We start from the raw sequence: 24,179 nt of genomic DNA, 5'->3' as shown, positions 1-24,179 counted from the left end.
TAGTGAGAGTGTCTCTTTTGCCAAGATAATGATCTTTACACAGGTGCTGGGGACAATAAAAAGCAACTCCAACATGTGCAGTTTTGTCACACAACACAATGTGACAAATGTCTCAAGTTTTGAGGGAGCTTATAATTGGAATGCTGACTGCAGGGATGTCCACCAGAGCTGTTGCCAGAGAATTGAATATTCATTTCTCTACCATAAGTCACTTCCAATGTCGTTTTAGAGAATTTTCAGGACGTCCAACCAGCCTCACAAACACAGACCACGTGTATGGCGTCGTGTGGGCGTGCGGTTTGCTGATGTCAACATTGTGAACAGAGTGTGAATACAATTGCATTTTATCAATGACAATTTGAACTCACAGAGATACCGTAACGAGATCCTGGGGTCCATTGTCATGCCATTCATCCGCCCCATCACCTGATGTTTCAGCATGATAATGCACGACCCCATGTCCCAAGGATCTGTACACAATTCGTGGAAGCTGAAAATGTCCCAGTTCCTTCATGGCCTGCATTCTCACCAGACATGTCACCCATTGAGCATGTTTGGGATGCTCTGGATCGGCGTGTACGACAGCGTGTTCCAGTTCCCGCCAATATCCAGCAACTTTGCACAGCCATTGAAGAGGAGTGGGACAACATTACACAGGCCACAATCAACAGATGTGTCACGCTGCATGAGGCAAATGGTGGTCACACCAGATACTGACTGGTTTTCTGATCCACGACCCTACCTTTTTTAAAATCTGTGTTATCTGTGACCACATGACTGTATTGCCAGTCATGTGAAATCTATGGATTAGGTCCTAATGAACTTATTTCAATTGACTGATTTCTTTATATGAACTGCAACTTAGTAAAATCTTAGAAATTGTTGCGTGTTGTGTTTATATTTTTATTCAGTATATAATATACTCCACCTTTTTCTTAACTTATATAATGTGCAGATGGATCAGTATTAAAAAGGTTTAAAACAATCTGATTAACCGTGTCACTCCAGATACAGCTGATACATGTACAGTACCACTCAAAAGTTTGGACACACCTACTAATTCAAGGCTTTTTATTTATTTTTACTATTTTATACATTGTATAATAATAGTGAAGACAACATAACTATAAAATAACACATATCATGTAGTAACCAAAAAAGTGTTAAACAAATCTGGAATGCTTTTCCAACAGTCTTGAAGGAGTTCCCACATATGCTTTGCATTTGTTGAGTGCTTTTCCTTCACTCTACGGTCCAACTCATCCCAAACCATCTCAATTGGGTTGGGGTCGGGTGATTGTGGAGGCCAGGTCATCTGATGCAGCACTCCATCACTCTACTTCTTGTTCAAATAGCCCTTACACAGCCTGTAGGTGTGTTGGGTCATTGTCCTGTTGAAAAACAAATGATAGTCCACTAAGCGCAAACCAGATGGGATGGCGTATCGCTGCAGAATGCTGTGGTAGCCATGTTAGTTAAGTGAGCCTTGAATTCTAAATAAATCACAGTGTCACCAGCAAAGCACCCCACAAAATTACACCTCCTCCTCCATGCTTCACGGTGGGAACCACACATGCGGAGATCATCCGACCAAAGGACCAATTTCCACCGGTCTAATGTCTATTGCTCGTGTTTCTTGACCCAAGCAAGTCTCTTCTTCTCATTGATGTCCTTTAGTAGTGGTTTCTTTGCAGCAATTCGACCATGAAGGCCTGATTCCCGCAGTCTCCTCTGAACAGTTGATGTTGAGATGTGTCTGTTACTTGAACTCTGTGAAGCATTTGTTTGGGCTGCAATTTCTGAGGCTGGTAACTCTAATGAACTTATCCTCTGCAGCAGAGGTAACTCTGGGACTTCCTTTCCTGTGGTGGTCCTCATGAGAGCCAGTTTCATCATATCGCTTGATGGTTTTTGCGACTGCACCTGAAGAAACTTTCAAAGTTCTTGACATTTTCTGTATTGACTGACTGACCTTCATGTCTTAAAATAAGGATGGACTATTTCTCTTTGCTTATTTGAGCTGTTTTTGCCATAATAGGGCTATCTTCTGTATACCACCCCTACCTTGTCACAACCCAACTGATTGGCTGAAACGCGTTAAGAAAGAAGCAAATTCCACAAAATAGCTTTTAATAAGGTACACCTGTTAATTGAAATTAATTCCAGGTGACTACCTCATGAAGCTGGTTGAGAGAATGCCAAGAGTGTGCAAAGCTGTCATCAAGGCAAAGGGTGGTGTCACGCCCTGACCATAGAGAGCTTTTTATTCTCTATGTTGGTTAGGTCGGGGTGTGATTAAGGGTGGTTAAGGGTTAAGCCATTTCCCCATTGTGCTTTGTGGGATCTTGACTATGTATAGTTGCCTGTTAGCACTATTTTGAGCTTCATGTTTCGTTTTGTTCGCTTTATTGTTTTTGTTCTTTGAGTTTTCTCTTCCTAAATAAAGGGATGGAAACATACCACGCTGCATCTTGGTCCAATCATTATGACGATCGTGACAGGTGGATATTTTGAAGAATCTCACATACATTATATATTTTCATCTGTTTAACACTTGTTTGGTTACTACATGATTCCAGATGAGTTATTTCATAGTATTGATGTCTACTGCTATTCTACAATAAAGAAAAACCCTTGAATGAGTAGGTGTGTCCCATCTTTTGAATGGTACTGTGAATGGAGGATAAACTCGAAGCAGCAACAAGACAAGAGGTGAACCCGAGCCGCGAATGCAAACCCCCTATCTCTCCATGATGGCTCCATCTTAGAACAGATTGCATGGCCCTTCACTTCAGGCAGTAAAAGCTGACGGGGGCCTCATAAAGTAGAACAGCCTCCCTCTCCAATCTCAACATTAATCACGCCAGCCAGCTAGATATGACGGCTCGTCTCAGTCCTCCTCCCTCCTTCCTCCTCCTCTTAAGTCAGACAGCTGCCCACCAGTCAGTCTCTTTAAGGTTCCACTGAGTGCTCTTTGAAGAGTTCCTACAATATCTGCCTGCTGGCTGCTATCTTGGTGTCTTCCAAAGGGTGTCTCTCCCTAACGCCTCCTTCTATCGATCTGTCATGGCAGAAAGCCAGTCCCCTTCCTTCAGTCTCCAATGAATTAATGTCCCCTTCCACCGTGACAGCCAGTCATACTCAGTGAAGCTGGTGCTGTATCAATGGCTGTCAACAGTGTTAAGGGAGCCCAACGAACACACACACACACACACACACACACACACAAGAAAACATATGGAGTGCACTCATTAAAAACAATGGTCAGGGATTTGAAACGGAGCTCTCAGTAGAAGTGCGTTGTGGATCCCCCTCGTTCAGCAGAGGGAACCAGTCCAGAAGATAGTAAAATATTCATTCAGAGCTGTGCCAATTATTCTACCCAACGTGCTGTGCCAATCTTTGCTTGTTGACGTGTTTGTATCAGCATACATTTAAGTCCTCTATATCCAAGGCTGCTTAAGCTGGTGCACATGGCTTTATCATGTGATACCCATAGAGGATGAACAATAATGATATTATTGAGCTGATTATTATTTATTTTTTACTTGATTCACCCTGCTAATGCTGTGGATTATACATTGTTTCATATCAACTAAACCTGAAATGTGTATCTCATGATTTGTTCCTGTCAGTCGTTGACATAACCACTCCTGACGCTCTCCTAATCACCGATGGACATCACTTTCATGATACCATTTAGATACCACACTGTGGTTCCAGTATTGCCTAATATTCCTGAGTCTCTCTGTCTATTGGGCTAAATCAGAGGACAAGTCTGCCCAAACCCAAGAGGAAGTTGGCTTTTCTTTTGAACAGACATCGTTCTGAGTCCGGCTGATCATGTGGGAGAATTCAGATCACGTCACAGTGTCAGAACTCTCCTATTGAGAACATTCCCTCGCCTCACCCAGCCTGTTGCCATAGTAACATGGCCATTCGGAGTCAAAAAGGGTGTTTCGATGCACACCCTTCCATTACCAAACACACATACCGCACACACACACACACACACATTACTCACTCACACACTATATCTTTCTCATCCGCATTGTCTCAGAATCACACACGCTCACGCACTCCCCACAACTCTGTTTTGCCTTGAAGCATGTTGTAGTCAAACAGAGGCCGTGTTAAAGGTTAAGGCCTGGACACATACAGATCTGTTTGCCTGTGGGCAGAGGGGCAGGGATCTTAATGTCGAATGTTTTCTCTGGGGTGTGTATCTGTCTGTGTGTGTGCCTCCTCTCCCCTGCAGCTACTCACTAGGTCGTTGTTTTAAAAGTAAATGTGTTCCCAGTCAGCTTACCTGGTAAAATAAGGGTAAAATACAATAGATCAAATAAAGTATGCTTGATTCACTGTATCGCTCAAAAAGACAGATATCATTTGTAACACCCTTCCCCACCTCCAACCCATGCCCTCCATCTAATCCTCCCACCTCTAACCTGTGGACATCCTCCGGTGTCCCCCGCCACCACCCCCTTGCCCCGCTTCCACCACCACCTCCTCTCAAGCCACTTCCTGAACGATCAGGCTTGAGTGGATCTGACAAGTTTAATCATTTATTTATGGTCTCCTGCTCTGCAGAGGTTGGAAATAAGTAGTTAGATGAGGCAGCGACAGCTCCCTACCAGCAGAGCACCATGTTGGGTAGTTAGATGTAGCAACGACAGCTCCTTACCAGCAGAGCACCATGCTGGGTAGTTAGATGTAGCAGCGACAGCTCCTTACCAGCAGAGCACCATGCTGGGTAGTTAGATGTAGCAGCGACAGATCCTTACCAGCGGAGCACCATGTTGGGTAGTTAGATGTAGCAGCGACAGCTCCTTACCAGCAGAGCACCATGCTGGGTAGTTAGATGTAGCAGCGACAGCTCCTTACCAGCGGAGCACCATGCTGGGTAGTTAGATGTAGCAGCGACAGCTCCTTACCAGCAGAGCACCATGCTGGGTAGTTAGATGTAGCAGCGACAGCTCCTTACCAGCGGAGCACCATGCTGGGTAGTTAGATGTAGCAGCGACAGCTCCTTACCAGCAGAGCACCATGCTGGGTAGTTAGATGTAGCAGCGACAGCTCCTTACCAGCGGAGCACCATGCTGGGTAGTTAGATGTAGCAGCGACAGCTCCTTACCAGCAGAGCACCATGCTGGGTAGTTAGATGTAGCAGCGACAGCTCCTTACCAGCAGAGCACCATGCTGGGTAGTTAGATGTAGCAGCGACAGCTCCTTACCAGCGGAGCACCATGCTGGGTAGTTAGATGTAGCAGCGACAGCTCCTTACCAGCGGAGCACCATGCTGGGTAGTTAGATGTAGCAGCGACAGCTCCTTACCAGCAGAGCACCATGCTGGGTAGTTAGATGTAGCAGCGACAGCTCCTTACCAGCGGAGCATCATTCTCGGTAGTTAGCAGCCTGGATCTGCTACAGTTTACTGTCGGGTTAGGTCCAGAGAGGGTCACTGGAAATGCTTTACCCTGCTCATGGCTCAGAAAGTATTGAACTCAGGTTGACATATCACTGGGACGAGTGTGTGTACCATTGTGTGTGTGTGTGCATTGATTATATGCACAAATACAGTATATAATTGATTATACCCATGACTTTATACGGTATGTGTGCATGTGTTGCTGTCGTAACAGAGCATCTATCTTCACACAGAGCATCTATCTTATACAGCTTTTCAGCACCCTCTCTGGGAGTAGTGCAGTGAGAAAGGAAATGCTGGCGCATCATGTCCTGTCCCTGTGCCTGGCTGTCCCTGTGCCTGGCTGTGTCAGCAGCAGCAGGGTCTGGCACGGAGAGGAGAGGAGGACAAGACAGGGTAATTGCCATAAGCCTGCTCAGCGCCTCAACACCGCCCAGACACCGCTACAGCTCCCCTCCCAGGTTCATCAGAGCGACTAACAGGACCCCTGTCAGCCTCCAGCACCAACATGGAGCAAGGGAGAGAGAGAGTGTGTGTGCGTGTTTGTGCGTGTGTGTAAAGTGAAAAAGACAGAGATGGAGCAGTGGTGAGAAAAAGAGAGAGCGAGTGTGTGTGTGTGTGTGTGTGTGTGTGTGTGTGTGTGCGTGTGCGTGTGCGTGTGTGTGTAAGAGAGTGTGTGTGTGTGTGTAAGAGAGTGTGTGTGTGTGTGTGTGTGTGTATGTGTGTGTGTGTGTGTGTGTGTGTGTGTGTGTGTGTGTGTGTGTGTGTGTGTGTGTGTGTGTGTGTGTGTGTGTGTGTGTGTGTAAGAGAGTGTGAGATAGAGCAAGCCTATTGTACAGAGCTGTGATGTTATCAGGACAGATATGGTGTTTCAGCTGTGCTGTATAATGGGATATGTTCAGGGTACTCGCAGCGTGCCTGCCTCTACCCATGAGCACTGAGATGGTGCCTGTGATAATTCCCAATACATTCTCACTGTGAAAGGACGATTTCACATGAAAATAAAATGTCATTCATTCATTTATTGGTGGAGCTCTTTGTGTGATGCTGTGTCTGGACTGGGCAGCACAGGGGGTTGGTAATGGCACCGGAGGGGGTATTTTCTGGACACGTGTTTTGGTTGCTGCTAGTTCTCCATCACCCAGGCCTCCAGATGTTTATCTAAGCAAAATGGTCTTGGAACAATCAGAATATGTGTTTGTCAGAGTAGGGCTGGGTGGGGATGAGGGTAGTGTGTGTGTGTGTGTGTGTGTGTGTGTGTGTGTGTGTGTGTGTGTGTGTGTGTGTGTGTGTGTGTGTGTGTGTGTGTGTGCGTGTGCGTGTGCGTGTGTGTGTGTGTGTGTGTATTTATACATTAGAATATAGCCTTAGTGCAATTATTTCCTGAAATGTTTCGCCTGTACTAATAAGTATTTTTCATTTTGTCAGGAGTGGCTCTTGAGATCAAATGATTTGATTTGAATTATAAGCACAGATTTTCACTTTCTTTTAAAGGGTAAAATAATGTATCCAAATTGGCCCCGCTGGTGCAATGCAGCAGTTCTTGTTTGTCCTGTTCTATTGTTCATAGAAATGAATAGAATAACAATCGGCACACTGAGTTGGACTCTGTCTCTCCCTAACTAACTCCATCAACTGTTACAGGTCAATGCCAGAAAAGTGATTGTCTTCTTGAAGTCTGAACGTTTCAGTCACAGATGGCCGGTCGCACCTTAATTGGGAAGGACGGGCTCATAGTGATGACTGGAAGCGAATGAATGGAACGGTATCCAACACATCAAACACGTTGTTTCCATGTGTTCGATACCATACCAGGTAATAAGAGTTCAAACTTCCAGAATATACAGTATAGCTAAGCTGAGAGAGAGGGTTTTGAAGGTCTCTGTCACCTACATGTTTAGCTGGAGGCTTTTACTCTATTGATGTAGTAAAACATCCTGTACTTCCTTCACAGTGTATCGGCAGGTTTTAAAGACCCCCTTCCATTTTCTTTGATTTCACATGCACAGCTGGTCTACCCACTCATGTTTATACTAAACTAGGAATTCTAGGCCTGCTTTTCGCTCTACTTCATTCGTCTGGACCCAGTATTTTCATCCCATCGCGTCTCTGGAACGCTACAGCAAGTCTCGGATATTAGATGATAAGAATGTCACCCGGTCCTACGGTAAAATATATCACCGGCATGAATCAAGTTGTCATTTCCAATTCATGACAGAGCACAGGTCCTGGTGCCATGGACAGACTACTAATGCTGTCCACTCTCTTGTTCTCTCTCTGTCTCTCTCTCTCCGTCCCTCCTCAAACAGTAGCAGTGTCTCTCTGACTCCGACATACAAAACCCTCTTCAGAATTTCAAATGTATTTGTAATTTAGCGAATGCTTATCCAAAGCGACTCACAGTTAAAACATATAGTGTACTCACAAGTTGGTACTGAATGAAGAGTCTGTGCCAATAATGCCAGCATCTGTTTATCTTTAACAGATTTGATAAGGAGACCAGAGATAGTTAAGGTGGCCCCTACAGAAACAGTGTCTGCGCAGAACATACATTCATTCTCTAAGAGCCTCTTCCAAGCAGCTCGGCATTATTCTCTATTCCAAGAAGTGAAGTGTGTGGCCTTAAGTTAATTATTTCTTACCAACAATCATTCAATTATATCTGTTAACAGGAGAATACACAAAGGCTAGAACCATACTGGGAATCTTTATCAATGCCATTTTAATTAACACTAATCAAAGTGAGAGAGTGCTTATTAATTCAGCCTCCGTCAGGACCTTCACGCATCATTTAACAGCAGGAAAGCAGAATGACATCTTCACAGTATTCACAGCAACATCCAATTGGTGGATGAGAGAAGCTTGGAAGAATGTCAAACATAATGGGTTGATTTCTGATTTACTCTCCTTGTAAATCTTGTATTTTCAGTTGTTTGAAGCTGGTGCACAAAACTGAAAGTAAAAGACACAAAAACGAATCTTAAGAACGGGAAGCATAGAAATAGTGCACATAGAACTGCTTCTTAGACTTGCTTTCAATGGGAATGACAGATCTATAACTCAAATTTCTGTGTGAATTTGGTCAGGTCCCCCAAAAAGTGACATATTCATATTCCTCCTATGCTTCTGTGTTAAGGTGTAGTTTACTATGTATTACACTATGTCCTCCTGGCTCCATCCAACCTGCAGTACACTCATTTAATTTCAAGACACTGAGCACCCCAATTCCCTCCCCCTTACTCCAGCTGCTCCCTATGTGTAGATGCCCATCACAGGAGGTTGGTGGCACCTTAATTGGGGAGGACAAGCTCGTGGTAATGGCTGAAGCGGAATCAGTGGAACGGTATCAAACACATGGTTTCTATGTGTCTGATGCCATTCAATTCGCTCCGTTCTAGACATTATTATGATCCGTCCTCCCCTCAGCAGCCTCCACTGCTGCCCATGTAATTACTATAGGGTTAGGTCCAGTCTTAGATATAAGGTGGCTGTTGATAGGCTGCCTTGAATTAATCCATGTCACTGTATCGCTGCCTATGGGGGCCCACAGTGCTGCATTCCCAAGCAGCCTCCGTCTGACTGACTCCACAGCTTGCATTTCAAAGAGAATGAAAAGTGGGTCTCTTGAGATTTCCCAAAGTTGCAGCAGCAGCTTTCCGAGACATACCTCATTGACAGCAAGACTTCATGTCTGGCTAACAATATATCTGAAACGGCATACTCTATATTCTATTTGGATGTAGGGGGATTTCCATTTCAGTCTTAAATCTGCCTTTCGTACTCCTTGATTTGATTGAATGATATTACAGTTCTATATTACAGTTCTATATTACAGTTCTATGTTACAGTTCTTTCCCTGCTTTCAGATATAGTTACATCTGATAATCACAGGGAGATGGGAGCTTCTTTCATGAAGAGATGGTAGGCATCACATCTGTAGGGGGTAGTTATGTATTTTTCTCCCTTTCCGCCTTTTATCTCGAGATAGATCAGTAAATTAGACAGGGCAGCGTGAGACGTCTACCTTTGGTTTGGCATTTGATGGATGTGATGTATGATTTATTATAAAGCAGCATGTTCCTCTCATCTTATGAGCTGAAGTCCATCTCTGAAACACTCCATTTTCTCAGTCTACTCAACAATAGCCTCTACCTGAACACTTGTTGTGAATTGTCCGTCCCTAATCACACCCTTCTAGCCAAGGACATTTTCCTCTTAAATAACAACGTCGGTTAACAACTTCAGTTAATTAGGACAAAAAGAGAGGCTACTCAGAAGTGAGTAACCATCAGGCTGGTCTAATGTTGTGGCGCATCAGAGTCAGTATATTATACTCTTTCTGGGAGGAAAATACCTTTAACTGGCTCCAGCCTTCATCAACACAGAGTGCTTGTGTATTATCACACGCACACACACACACACAAATGAACAACACAAAAACACACACACTAAGGAGAGGGTGAGCCATGATTTATAAGGCTGCTAAATTGTGTTCTTCAAGGAAGGGGGGTGCTTGTGAGGATTTAGAGCTAAATGGTTTAATCCAGACAGATGCATTGCATTTTCTCCCCCATCTCTCCAGCCCCCACCCAGTCCAGTGTGAAGACAGTACTTCCTTTCAATTACCCAGAGTGCATTGTTGTCTGCCAGTTGTCAGTCAGGAGCGGTGACAGGGCTGCGGCGTGGTGGGACGACAGTGGCTCTCTTTCTTCTTTCTTCATTCCCTTCTCTCTCTCTCTCTCTCTCTTTCCCTCTACACGAGGCTTTACTGTCTGCTTCCTGCTGTTATGACAACCAATACAATAGCTCACATCAGTCAAAGACTGCTGTTGCTTGATGTTAATAGGCTTCTATTGTCATTTATACCAAATACTTCATTTGTGAATTAAGCTCTACAACGCTTCATTGAGTGAAGGGAAAAAGTTTAACTAAGTTTTATTGAGTGTAAGGATCTTTTTTTTTTTTTACATTTTCGGTTAAAATTATTCATCTTTAATTGAATGTTGAGAAAAAGTTAAACAAAGCTTTGTTGAAAGCCTGTCTTTTCCGTTTCCGTTATGGCAATCCCAGGATCAGGGAGAAAACATGAATATGATACTGCAATGATATCCTGTTGATATCCTGTTCATTCAAATAGCATCTGCAGGTCAAGGTGTTCTCTCTAAAAAAGAACCTACTTCAACATGAGGGGAGAATGAATACTTAAAAATATATATATATATTTAACCAGGTAAACTAGTTGAGAACAAGTTCTCATTTACAAATGCGACCTGGCCAAGATAAAGCAAAGCAGTGTGACAGAAACAACAACACAGAGTTACACATGGAATAAACAAGCGTACAGTCAATAACACAATAGCAAAAAAATTAAGTCTATATACAGTGTGTGCAAATGGCATGAGGAGGTAAGACAATAATAATAAATAGGCCATAGTAGCAAAGTAATTAGAATTTAGCAGATTAACACTGGAGTGATAGATGAGCAGATGATGGTGTGTAAGTAGTGATACTGGTGTGCAAAAGAGCAGCAAAGTAAATAAAAACAATATGGGGATGGGGTAGGTAGATTGGGTGGGCTATTTACAGATGGACTATGTACAGCTGCAGCGATCGGTTAGCTGCTCAGATAGCTGATTTTTAAAGTTAGTGAGGGAAATGTAAGTCTCCAGCTTCAGCGATTTTTGCAATTCAGGAAAGACGGCCAAAGGAGGTGTTGGCTTTGGGGATGACCAGTGAGATATACCTGCTGGAGCGCGTGCTACGGGTGGGTGTTGTTATCGTGACCAGTGAGCTGAGATAAGGCGGAGCTTTACCTAGCATAGACTTATAGATGACCTGGAGCCAGTGGCTCTGGCGATGAATATGTAGCGAGGGCCAGCCGACTAGAGCATACAGGTCGCAGTGGTGGGTGGTATAAGGCGCTTTGGTAACAAAACGGATGGCACTGTGATAGACTACATCCAATTTGCTGAGTAGAGTTTTGGAAGCTATTTTGTAGATGAAATCGCCGAAGTCGAGGATCGGTAGGATAGTCAGTTTTACTAGGGTAAGTTTGGCGGTGTGAGTGAAGGAGGCTTTGTTGCGAAATAGAAAGCCGATTCTAGATTTGATTTTGGATTGGAGATGTTGGATATGAGTCTGGAAGGAGAGTTTACAATCTAGCCAGACACCTAGGTATTTGTAGTTGTCCACGTATTCTAGGTCCAAACCGTCCAGAGTAGTGATGCTAGTCGGGCGGGCGGGTGCGGGCAGTGAACGGTTGAAAAGCATGCATTTGGTTTTGCTAGCGTTTAAGAGCAGTTGGAGGCCACGGAAGGAGTGTTGTATGGCATTGAAGCTTGTTTGGAGGTTAGTTAACACAGTGTCCAAGGAAGGGCCAGATGTATACAGAATGATGTCGTCTGCGTAGAGGTGGATCAGAGAATCACCAGAAGTAAGAGCGACATCATTGATATATACAGAGAAAAGAGTCGGCCCGAGAATTGAACCCTGTGGTACCCCCATAGAGACTGCCAGAGGTCCGGACAACAGGCCCTCCGATTTGACACACTGAACTCTGTCTGCGAAGTAGCCGATAAGAATGCAGATAAGAATGCGGTGATTGACAGAGTCGAAAGCCTTGGCCAGGTCGATGAAGACGGCTGCACAATACTGTCTTTTATCGATGGTGGTTATGATATCGTTTAGTACCTTGAGCGTGGCTGAGGTGCACCCATGACCAGCTCGGAAACCAGACTGCACAGCGGAGAAGGTACGGTGGGATTCGAAATGGTTAGTGATCTGTTGATTAACTTGGCTTTCAAAGACTTTAGAAAGGCAGGGCAGGATGGATATAGGTCTATAACAGTTTGGGTCTAGAGTAAGGGGGATGACCGCGGCAGCTTTCCAATCTTTAGGGATCTCGGACGATACGAAAGAGAGGTTGAACAGACTGGTAATAGGGGTTACAACAATGGCGACGGATCATTTTAGAAAGAGAGGGTCCATATTGTCTAGCCCAGCTGATTTGTAGGGATCCAGATTTTGCAGCTCTTTCAGAACATCTGCGATCTGGATTTGGGTGAAGGAGAAGCTGGGGAGGCTCGGGCAATTAGCTGCGGGGGGTGCGGAGCTGTTGGCCGGGGTTGGGGTAGCCAGGAGGAAAGCATGGCCAGCCGTAGAGAAATGCTTATTGAAATTTTCGATTATCATGGATTTATCGGTGGTGACCGTGTCATCTAGCCTCAGTGCAGTGGGCAGCTGGGAGGAGGTGTTCTTGTTCTCCATGGACTTTACAGTGTCCCAACATTTTTGGAGTTAGAGCTACAGGATGCAAATTTCTGTTTGGAAAAGCTAGCCTTTGCTTTCCTGACTGACTGTGTGTATTGGTTCCTGACTTCCCTGAACAGTTGCATATCGCAGGGACTATTCGATGCTATTGCAGTCCGCCACAGGATGTTTTTGTGCTGGTCAAAGGGCAGTCAGGTCTGGAGTGAACCAAGGGCTATATCTGTTCTTAGTTCTACATTTTTTGAAAGGGGCATGCTTATTTAAGATGGTGAGGAAATAGTACGTCCATCTGTCATGGAAAGAGCTGAGGTTTCTAGTACTACTTTCCCTGTACCATTTAACAGAATCAGCTGACACTGGGATCTCCAGCACAAATAATCAGCCTAAGAGAGAATAATTAAAGGAATTGTACAGTACAATCCCAAGGAAATGACTGATGTAAAGCGAGCAAAATGTCTCCCTCTATTGCTCTCTCGCTCAGAGACTGAAATAATAGCGTGAACGGGACGAAGAAGGGCAGATGATTTAGTAGCGGAGATAGACTAAAAGAGAGAGGGGAATAGAGAGATAGATGAGAGGAAGCAGCCAGAGGTGTCCATAGAGATTGAATGGTTTATAGTGGGTGGCGTAAAAAAGCTGCCAGTAAGGTAGTGTGTTTTCAGTGGGTGTCTAAGACCCAGCAGAGCATGGGGAGAGGGATCAACAGTATCACTGAGAAAAAGGAGTGCGAGGGTGAGTGATAGAAAGAGAAGAATGATGGAGAATGAGGGGAGAGAAAGGGATGGAGGAGAAATTATGGCGAACAATGGGGAAAGAGAGAGGGAGAGAGTGATAAACAGAGATGGAGGAGGAATGATTGAGAAGAGAGGAGAGGTAGGGAAACATGATGAGATGGATTGAACTCCCAGTGAAAAGTGGTGGGAGGATGGAAAATGTGAGGACATAGAATAGATCATTCTGCCACTGAAAGAGATGGGATAAAGAATATGATTAGATGTAATAGTGTCCACTCTCAAAGTGTGACAGATAAGGCAGGACCACAACTCCAGAACTGTGATGTCAAGCTAATCCAAAAAATCATGATAGTATCTCACCATTTTGAGCATCTCACTCAAAATGACATTTGTGGGATATCCACAGGACTTTCCTTTGATCACGCAACACAGCATTCAACTATGCCAAAACTATGTTCATTCCCAAAAGACATAGATTTCAGCCCTCTGAACATTTTATTTGTCAGAAAGATAATCCTTTGGATACAGTAATATAAATATTCACCTATGTTGATGCACAGATGTCATATTGCATTATCCGAAAGATTATCTTTGTGACAAATAAAAGGGACACATACAGTGGTTCCTCCTTTAAAAGTTGCGTCATAGTGCCGCAGCATTCTGTGGCACGTCATTTAATTGTCAGCCATTTTTTCTTTTACTGCAAGTTATTGCTAGTTTGACCACCAGAGGGCATCTTTGAGAAGCATTAGTTAGTATGTTAGTTAGATGTCATATTGCATTATCATTAGTATTGGCATTACCAGAGAATTGAAAACCTTTTTTGTAATAACATAGTATATGGGAATGATTTTAAGAAATTTGGCTTAATTAATTTGATTAATATAATGGTGTTTCTATTCAGAGAAAAATGAAAAACGAAACCCTCAGGCTTTCCGTTAGGATGGAATGGAAAATATGGCGTTGTACAATGTGACGGTCGGGAATAGGCTACAGGATTGTAGGATTCTAAATTGTTTGCCTTCTTTAGTCAACTTTGTTCCAATATTTCTGTAAATCAGTGATATTTATTCCCGTAGTAATTCGTTATGGATCCATAACTAAATCAACATCTGCATTTTGAAAGAGTATTTTTTTATCATTATTTTATTAACGAAATGTGTTTGTTTGTTTATTAGGCTACTGTGCAGTCTGCAATACATACTGTAGTAAACATGGGAAAGTGCTTGTTTCCTTACATAAGGGAGAGCAGGCCATGTCTGTACTACAGAATGTGGGGCACGCGGGAGACCGGGGTTCAAATCCCCGGTGGGGAGGAAGGAGTAGGCTGTTCTTGTAAATAAGAATTTGTTCTTAACTGGTTCCATATGTGCTATTTCATAGTTGTGATGTTTTCACTATTATTCTACAATGTAGAAAATAGTAAAAGTATAGAAAAATCCTGGAATGAGTAGGTGTGTCCAAACTTTTGGACACACCCAGTACTTGCTGGAACCGAAATTATGGCGCGGTACAACGTGACGGTACAGTACTGGGCTATTTAGCTAAAGAATCCCAGCAGGGCACGAGGAAGGAGTAGGCTGTCCTTGTAAATAAGAATTTGTTCTTAACTGACTTGCCTAGTTAAATAAAGGTTACACCAAGAGCATAACATTTCTGCACTTTAATTTTCTAATTCTTGTCTAACCAATACCCAAACTGAGATTAACTGAAAATAAAAATCTCATTGATTTATCAAGACCAGTCCCCATGCTTGCCTCAGAGCAGCGCGTAACGGTGCTAAAATAGTTGTAGGCTTTTGCTTCTAACTTTTATATGCTCTTTAAATAAATAAGACCTACACCATTTTTAACAGCACATTACTCAACACTAGTGAGACTCATTTCGCCTATGGTAGGCCTACAGTATATCGAGAAGAAAATAAATCAATGACATGACTCTCCGCCAATATTTACATTTAGAGGATTGGAGGACTCTACATTAATATCTATGGGGCAATTTTTCTTTAGAATCTGTGAGAATATCTGAGAATATCTACGAAGGTACGGTGGGATTCGAAATGGTAGTAATAGTAATCGCTTTGTTTAAAAAGTAACAATATTTTGGAGATTTCGTTTTCATTTAACCTAGAGTGAGCGAGAAAAAGGCAATTCTTGAACATGGGGTGAGACATTCTCACTAATTTGTAAATAAAGCCAGTTTGTTATTTAGAATTATTTATTTCTGGAGAAACCTAACTTGATTATTTAGCAGACATCACTTTCTTATATTCATGAAGATGATGAGCAATCGACAAAGGCAATCTGTAATCTGCTGGCATCACGGCACGACATCAACATCACTCTGATCACAGTCAGAAGACAGTTGAAGAAACTTGTGTGGACTTATGGAAAGGCTCGGTAAGAAATGTTATATATATTTATTTTTTTAATTATCAGAACATTAAGCATGTGTGTTCGCTTGTTTTGTACTGTTCTGTAGTTTCGACCCAATGATTCGTCTGACAAACAAAGAACTTCGCGTCCTACAGGTCCAGGCATGGAAAAAAGCTGGCGAGACATTCAACAATGCCATCTTCACAGACGAATCAACCGTGGCCATTGAGTCCCAAGCATCCCCTCAAACTCCATGTGTGGGGGGCAATTTCTCGCCAGGGACCAGGCCTATATTTGATTTTTGATGGTAAGTTTGGCTATTTACAAAGCAAAAGGTACTTAAAATATTGTAGCCTACACCACACGGACTGTTATGTGTTCCACAATAATTCACTCTTGCCTCCTTTTTCAGGTATAATGGCTCAAGATTTCTTTGAGGAAGAAAACATCAAAGAGATATGCTGGATCCTATGTCAGAGAGGTGTTTCTGGGTACACATCGTTTCTTTCATGGTAGGATTATAGCAATATTTTGTTAGGTTTAGGCCTATTTACATGTATATTTCTATTATTGTACCTAATTTTAGCTGTTAGGCCAAATGTATTTTTTTCTTCTCCAAATGCAGACAATGACCCAAAACACACTGCCACCCGGGTTTGCATTGCAAATGAGGGCAAAAACTGGGTCAAGACGCCAGCAGAGGAAGTAGACCTTTATGTCGTAAAATAAAGGTTCAATAAAAATAAGTAAATAAAAGACCTACAAGACCTTCTGTAGGCCTACAGTATATCTAAAAATATATATTTTTTCATCTCTACATGTAGGTCTCCTGATTTAAACCCGACCGAAGTTGTTAGGCATCAACTGAATACATTCATCTGTAACTCTGCCAAGCCGACAGGCAAAGATGAACTGGTCAAGGCCATCAAGATGTTTTGGCTAGAGAAAGCAAGGTTTTACCTGTGGTCGTGGAGCTGGGTGGAAGTGTGACTAAAATGTAGTTAATATAAACATCTGCATTTGAATGTCTTTTTTCTTGTTATTTTATTTTATTAACGAAAGCATAAAGATGTTGATGAAGAAATACTGTACTGCTGTTTTGAGTTAGAAATGTAACACTTTAGAGTACTTAGGCATCGAATACATTGCAAGTTGAGGGATTTTCACAACAGTAGCCGGGCTATAAAAAGTATATTGTCCTGCCAATAGCAAACATTTGCATGATGGACTACCACAATGCCACACATTATTTTTGTATCTACCTTTCCAATGACTTTTAGAGTTTGGGATTTACAAATGTGCACTTTTAATTATTCGTTACATTGTTTTAGTTCGAACGTGCAGACTTTTTTTCTTTAAATTATTATTTTATGTAGGATGCTACATTTTTGACCAGTTGCAATTGTAAGTAGGCCTAATAAAAATCCTACTTCTATTAGGCTGTTTAGGCTCAGAGCCTACCTCAGCCAGTTAAGTTATTTTATATAGGTCTAGGCTCCGAAGAAATAGACTCCAACTAAGCCCTCTTGTTGTTTGTAAAGTCAAATTAAAATAAAGATTTTTGTTGAAATGATTTGCTCGACTGCTGTAGGTTTCCTCCATCTGTTGGTGTGCAACACTTGCATAACAAGTCAGCTATATTTTCAGCACCAGCCACTGTTCACCTCCTATTGATTGCGCTGCGGTTTCCCCCAGTTGATTTTTAAATTGAACCTTTATTTAACTAGGCAAGTCAGGTACGAACAAATTCTTATTTACAATTACGGCCTACCTCAGCCAAATCCGGATGACGCAGGGCCATTTGTGCGCCGCCCTATGGCACTCCCAATCACGGTTGGATGTGTTACAGCCTGAATTCAAACCAAGAACTGTAGTAAAGCATCTTGCACCGAGATGCAGTGCCTTAGACCGCTGCGCTACTCGGGAGTCATGACTAATTTATATATATATACAGTATATATATACAGTTGAAGTCGTAAGTTTACATACACTTAGGTTGGAGTCATTAACACTCGTTTTTCAACCACTCCACAAATTTCAAGACGGCATTCTTTTCAAATCTGAGCTACAGTTGAAGTCGGAAGTTTACATGCACCTTAGCCAAATTCATTTAAACTCAGTTTTTCACAATTCCTGACATTCAAGCCTAGCAAAACGTTCCATGTCTTAGCTCAGTCAGGATCACCACTTTATTTTAAGAATGTGAAATGTCAGAATAATAGTATTTCAGCTTTTCTTTCTTTCATCACATTCCCAGTGGGTCAGACGTTTACATACACTCAATTAGTATTGCCTTTAAATTGATTAACTTGGGTCAAACGTTTTGGGTAGCCTTCCACAAGCTTTCCCCAATAAGTTGGGTGAATTTTGGCCCATTCCTCCTGACAGAGCTGGTGTAACTGAGTCAGGTGTGTAGGCCTCTTTGCTCGCACACGCTTTTTCAGTTCTGCCCACAAATTTTCTATAGGATTGTGGTCAGGGCTTTGTGATGGCCACTCCAATACCTTGACTTTGTTGTCCTTAAGCCATTTTGCCACAACTTTGGAAGTATGATTGGTGTCATTGTCCATTTGGAAGACCCATTTGCGACCAAGCTTTAACTTCCTGACTGATGTCTTGAGATGTTGCTTCAATATATCCACATAAATTTTCCATCCTCATGATGCCATCTATTTTGTGAAGTGCACCAATCCCTCCTGCAGCAAAGCACCCCCACAGCATGATGCTGCAACCCCCGTGCTTCATGGTTGGAATGGTGTTCTTCGGCTTGCAAGCCTCCTCCAAACATAACGATGGTCATTATGGCCAAACAGTTATATTTTTGTTTCATCAGACCAGAGGACATTTCTCCAAAAAGTACGATCTTTGTTCCCATGTGCAGTTGCAAACCGTAGTCTGGCTTATTTATGGCGGTTTTGGAGCAGTGGCTTCTTCCTTGCTGAGCGCCTTTTCTGGTTATGTCAATATAGGACTCGTTTTACTGTGGATATAGATACTTTTGTACCTGTTTCCTCCAGCATCTTCGCAAGGTCCTTTGCTGTTGTTCTGGGATTGATTTGCACTTTTCGCATCAAAGTACGTTCATCTCTAGGAGACTGAATGCGTCTCCTTCCTGAGCGGTTGTCACGACTTCCGCCGAAGTTGGTCCCTCTCCTTGTTCGGGCGGCGTTTGGCGGTCGATGTCACCGACCTTCTAGCCATCGCTGAACCTCTTTTAATTTTCCTTTGGTTTTGTCTTGTCTTCCATCACACCTGGTTCCAATCCCATCAATTACATGTTGTGTATTTAACCCTCTGTTCCCCCTCATGTCCTTGTCGGGGATTGTTTATTGTAAGTGCTTGCGCACGTCTGTCCTGGTGTGCGTCGGGTTATGTACCCATTATTTGATTGTTCTGTTTTCCGGTGGGATTTTTTGTTATTAAACTGTGCCGTTTGGAAACACAGTTTTTGTCCACCTGCATCTGACTTCTCTGCCGCCAGTACGCACCCCTTACAGCGGTATGACAACTGCGTGGTCCCATGGGGTTTATACTTGAGTACTATTGTTTGTACAGATGAACGTGGTACCTTCAGGCATTTGGAAATTGCTCCCAAGGATGAACCAGACTTGTGGAGGTCTACAATTTTTTTGGTCTTGGCTGATTTCTTTTGATTTTCCCATGATGTCAAGCAAAGAGGCACTGAGTTTGAAGGTAGGCCTTGAAATACATCCACAGGTAAACCTCCAATTGACACAATAATGTCAATTAGCCTATCAGTAGCTTCTAAAGCCATTATATAATTTTCTGGAATTTTCCAAACTGCTTTAAGACACAGTCAACTTAGTGTATGTAAACTTCTGACCCACTGGAATTGTGATACAGTGAATTATAAGTGAAATAATCTGTCTGAAAAACAATTGTTGGAAAAATGACTTGTGTCATGCACAAAGTAGATGTCCTAACCGACTTGCCAAAACTATAGTTTGTTAACAAGAAATTTGGCGGTTCATTGGAACGTTTGGTGGTTCATTGGAACCACTCGATATGATTGGTCATTTAAAAACCTTGGGACCCAAATGCATAATGAGTGCTCTACCTCCCCTTGTGGTGGCGTGGAGCAATGAAGCCGTGATGCTGGGTACCTCTAAATCCCGCGATGTAAGTTCGGAGGAACCACTGTACTGTGGGATTAATCTTTGGTATCGACATACAGGTAACTGCCAAAATAATGGAAACACTTGTGTAAATGAGGGATACAAAGTATAATGAACGCAGGTGCTTCCACAGAGGTGTAGATCCTGAGTTAATTAAGCAATTAACATCCCATCATGCTTAGGGTCATGTATAAAAATTCTGGGCAGGTCAATATTTTGGCTACCATGGCTATGCCCCCATCCACAGCGCACGAGTGGTCACTGAATGGTTTGATAAGCAAGACAACTATGTAAGCCATGTGCCATGGCCATCTCAGTCTCCAAATCTCAACACAATTGAATTCTTATGGGAGTTTCTGGAGCGGCACCTGAGACAGCGTTTTCAACAAAACTCCAAATTATTGAATTTCTTGTGGAAGAATGGTGTCGCATCCTTCCAATAGAGTTCCAGACATTTGTAGAATCTATGCCAAGGTGCATTGAAGCTGTTCTGGCTCATGGTGGCCCAACACCCTATAAAGACACTTTATGTTGCCGTTTCCTTTATTTTGGCAGTTACCTGTACATTTCCGTATGGTGGAAATCTGTTTTTCATCAACACACCCATAAGACACACTTTTTTACTCCACACCACAATCAGTAGTCTCACTGCTGGAAGCAACAGGTGCATGTTCCCTGAGTAAAACCCAGTAGAGTGCCTCTCACTTCTTGTTACTGTAATGATGGAAAAATGCACTCTTGACTTTGATCCAGGACCAGTGCTGTTGCTGTGTGTGATGGAAACACTCACTGAGCATGGTGGGCTTTTTATCAGAGCTGACTTTCTTTAATCATGTCTTTATCATCGAAGCGAAACAATGGTTATTTTGTGATTCATTTTGCTCCGTCATAAACCATTCTAAAAAGCAGTGTGTGTGCATACATATATACCCATGAGAATGCCATACAACTCATAATAATGGCGCCAGAGCACTGTTGCATTATTTCTCTGGATGCTATTCCACCAAGCGAGGAAGAGCTCATTACTGAACAATATGTCCCGTCATAGAGAGAGAGAGAGACAGAGAGAGAGAGAGAGAGAGAGAGAGAGAGAGAGAGAGAGAGAGAGAGAGAGAGAGAGAGAGAGAGAGAGAGAGAGAGAGAGAGAAAGGCAAGGATAAAGAGAGGTTCCAGAGCATTTCCCTCGGGAGTGTTTCTTATTGAGGAGACTTTTCAGAGAGTAAGAGTGATATTGCTGATTTGACACGGCATATGCAGCGAGGGAAGGACACGCGGAGATAAACAGTGTTTGTAAACAAAAAGTAGCCAGAACTAAAGAAGAAGAAAAAGCAGGCAATAAACATACCGCCAGCTTGGAGGAGTATTCACTCACCTAAAGCAATAGAGATCGTCTCACATGTTGAGTTATCTGTTATCTGGGATTATAGGAAACAAACAAAGAGGATCTTTCTGTATGTTTTTCTAAGCTCATACTAACCCTCCTCATAACCACTCTAGTTTTGCCAAAGAGTTATGAAACATTCTTGTTAAGGCTTGACTAATTTGTTTTTTATCTGTTTCTGTCTAGAATCAAGTGCTGGCGAGAAGAATGCAAGGAAAACACCCTTGGGACCTCTAATGGAATGGAATAGTACAATGGCTGCATTGAGGAAAAACGACAACCCTCCTTTTCAACCAGAATCCCACCGCTAGGCTGTATTAAAGCAGTCGAGGGTATTGAATTAATGTCAAGCGTCTCGTGGAGGCAGCATCATGCTGCACCGCTGGAAGTAGCTGGAGGACCACCCATGGAGATTCCGCCTTCTCAACGTTCTCAATGCTCCTAACACACACCAAGTAAACAGAAATGCCTTCAAAGGTCAGCTGCTTATACTTGTTGACGGTCGTTTGCTGGGCTAGCGCTCTCTGGTACCTGAGTCTGTCCCGTCCCTCCACCACTTACGTGGGCCAGCTGTCCATCCCCATCCGCCAGAAGACCAAGCTCACCAAGAACGTGACCTTTAGCAATATACGGACTCGGCCGCTCAACCCGCACGCCTTCGACTTTGTCATCAACGAGCCCAAGAAGTGTGAGACGGTGGCACCTTTCTTAGTCATCCTGATCAGCACCACCCACAAGGAGTTTGACGCACGTCAAGCGATTCGAGAGACGTGGGGCGACGAGAGCACGTTCGGCGATGGCGTTCGCGTCCTCACACTCTTCCTGCTTGGGAGGAACACGGACCCGGTGCTCAACCAGATGGTGGAACAGGAGAGCCAGATCTTCCACGATGTCGTGGTGGAGGACTTCATAGATTCCTACCACAACCTCACCCTCAAGACCCTGATGGGCTTGCGCTGGGTGGCCACCTTCTGCTCCAAGGCACAGTACGTCCTCAAGACGGACTCGGACATCTTCGTCAACATGGAGAACCTGGTCTACAACCTCCTCAAGCCCGCCTCCAAGCCGCGGAGACGCTACTTCACGGGCTACGTCATCAACGGAGGTCCGATCAGAGACATGCGCAGTAAGTGGTACATGCCCAGAGACCTTTACCCTGAGGCTAAGTACCCGCCTTTCTGTTCGGGCACGGGGTACGTGTTCTCGGCGGATGTGGCCGAGCTCATCTACAAGACGTCCCTGCACACCAGACTGCTTCACCTGGAGGATGTGTACGTGGGGCTGTGCCTTCGCAAGCTGGGCATCCACCCCTTCCAAAACAGTGGCTTCAACCACTGGAAGATGGCCTACAGTCTATGCCGCTACAGACGGGTCGTAACGGTCCACCAGATCTCCCCGGAGGAGATGCACCGCATCTGGAATGACATGACCAGCAAGAAACACCTCAAGTGTTAATCAGCTACTACAGTTAGTGCCAATATGAGGAGGTCTGGAATTCTTCTTCTTCTTCTCCTTTATTGCTTCTTCTCTTCCTCCTCCTCTGCCCCTTCCTCCTCTTCCGATCTCTGCTTTTCTTTGTCAATGTACAGCACATGACCCTGAGGGAACGGTACTATAACAATAACCGTCTGGCCGTTTGCATAGTTCAAGAGACACTTTGCTAAAAGCCTCTTTATCAGACCGAGGTTACTCTCTGCTGTTGTAACTCCTGCATTCTCCCCCTTAGCTATTGATGAGTTTAAAGGCCACAGGTAAGAAAATAAAATAATTCTATACATTTTCTGAAATATATTTGATTAAAATTACTCAATGACTTTATTTTACTCTATGAAAATCAAGTAATGTCCCACAATGCAATTTATGCAGTATGCCATTTGCACCATATATTGTTTATTAGATGAAATCACTAAAACACAGAGGTAGAAGCTTAGCAGTGGGACAGAATAGCTCAGATGCAATCAGGCTAATCTATGTAGGCAACGCTGCTAATTTACAGAAAAAGTCTGGCCCCATTACTGAAGTAGTAGGGATGATAAGAAATACCAAGATATACAACCTATGTAAATGTTCTGCTGTCAGTTAGGTTGATAATGAATGTCCACTCTTAATTTCCAGTCTTTGTATATTTAATAAAGATGTATTTGTGGGATGTACTGTTTTGGTACCGCAACAGATGTTGTCATAGTGAAAAGACCATGATAAGTTCACAATGTAACAACGTCCTGTAGACATAGATTGAGTGTTCATTGGAATGACCTAAGATTGTTAGAACAGTTCAATGGACCTACTGTGTGACATGACGGACATACTTGCCTCTGCAATTGAGTTGTAATATATTGTTTTAAAGATCAAACATATTTTCTTACTATGTATTTGGAGTCCTTTGTATTGTACTATGTAGAGAAAGACTTCATTTCTTGAACACCAGTATTTCTTATGGGACTGTACAAATGGCGATGTAATGATATTAACCACATGCATTCCCAGGTGAATGTTATTCTATCTGTATGTGATGTGCAATAATTTTTTTGCTCTTTAAGCCGTGCTGTGACAAGACAGACTGCAGAGTGTTATATTTTATATTACTTGAAGCCGCATTACATTAAAGACTTGTTTCATTTTAGAGTGCATTCTTTTTTTCCACGTATTTGGGATTTAAAAATGCTGTAATTTATTGTGTGTGATCCTAATAAGAGGGCAGTTTATAATATTGTTTAATTATTCAATGGGTTTTATTTCAATACATGCAGTAGACTGCCAAATACCTATTTATACCTGAATTAATGACTTCAGCTTTACCCAAGTCCCTCTCTGTAGTTGCAGTGCATCCGGTAATGAATTGTCAACATGTTCGGC

General features: G+C 43.0%; 1 protein-coding gene across 3 annotated transcripts in view; it reads left to right on the top strand.

Annotated features, from left to right (window-relative positions):
- Nucleotides 1-23,946, top strand: part of LOC139566314 (beta-1,3-galactosyltransferase 1-like) — a 124,070-nt gene extending 100,124 nt beyond the window's left edge. For 2 of the 3 annotated variants that reach the window (XM_071387426.1, XM_071387425.1), the window contains one exon: nt 21,510-23,946. In XM_071387426.1, the coding sequence (XP_071243527.1) occupies nt 21,789-22,778 (990 nt within the window). In that variant the 5' untranslated portion in view covers nt 21,510-21,788 and the 3' untranslated portion in view covers nt 22,779-23,946. Of the gene's footprint in view, nt 1-6,777; nt 7,244-21,509 lie in introns of those variants that run through there. The other variant, XM_071387427.1, reaches the window with a different exon arrangement.
- The last annotated feature ends 233 nt before the right edge of the window (nt 23,947-24,179 follow it).

Source organism: Salvelinus alpinus, chromosome 38 (assembly GCF_045679555.1).
Source record: "Salvelinus alpinus chromosome 38, SLU_Salpinus.1, whole genome shotgun sequence".
Classification (NCBI taxonomy): domain Eukaryota; kingdom Metazoa; phylum Chordata; class Actinopteri; order Salmoniformes; family Salmonidae; genus Salvelinus; species Salvelinus alpinus.
This window is presented reverse-complemented; position numbering and strand designations above follow the sequence as displayed.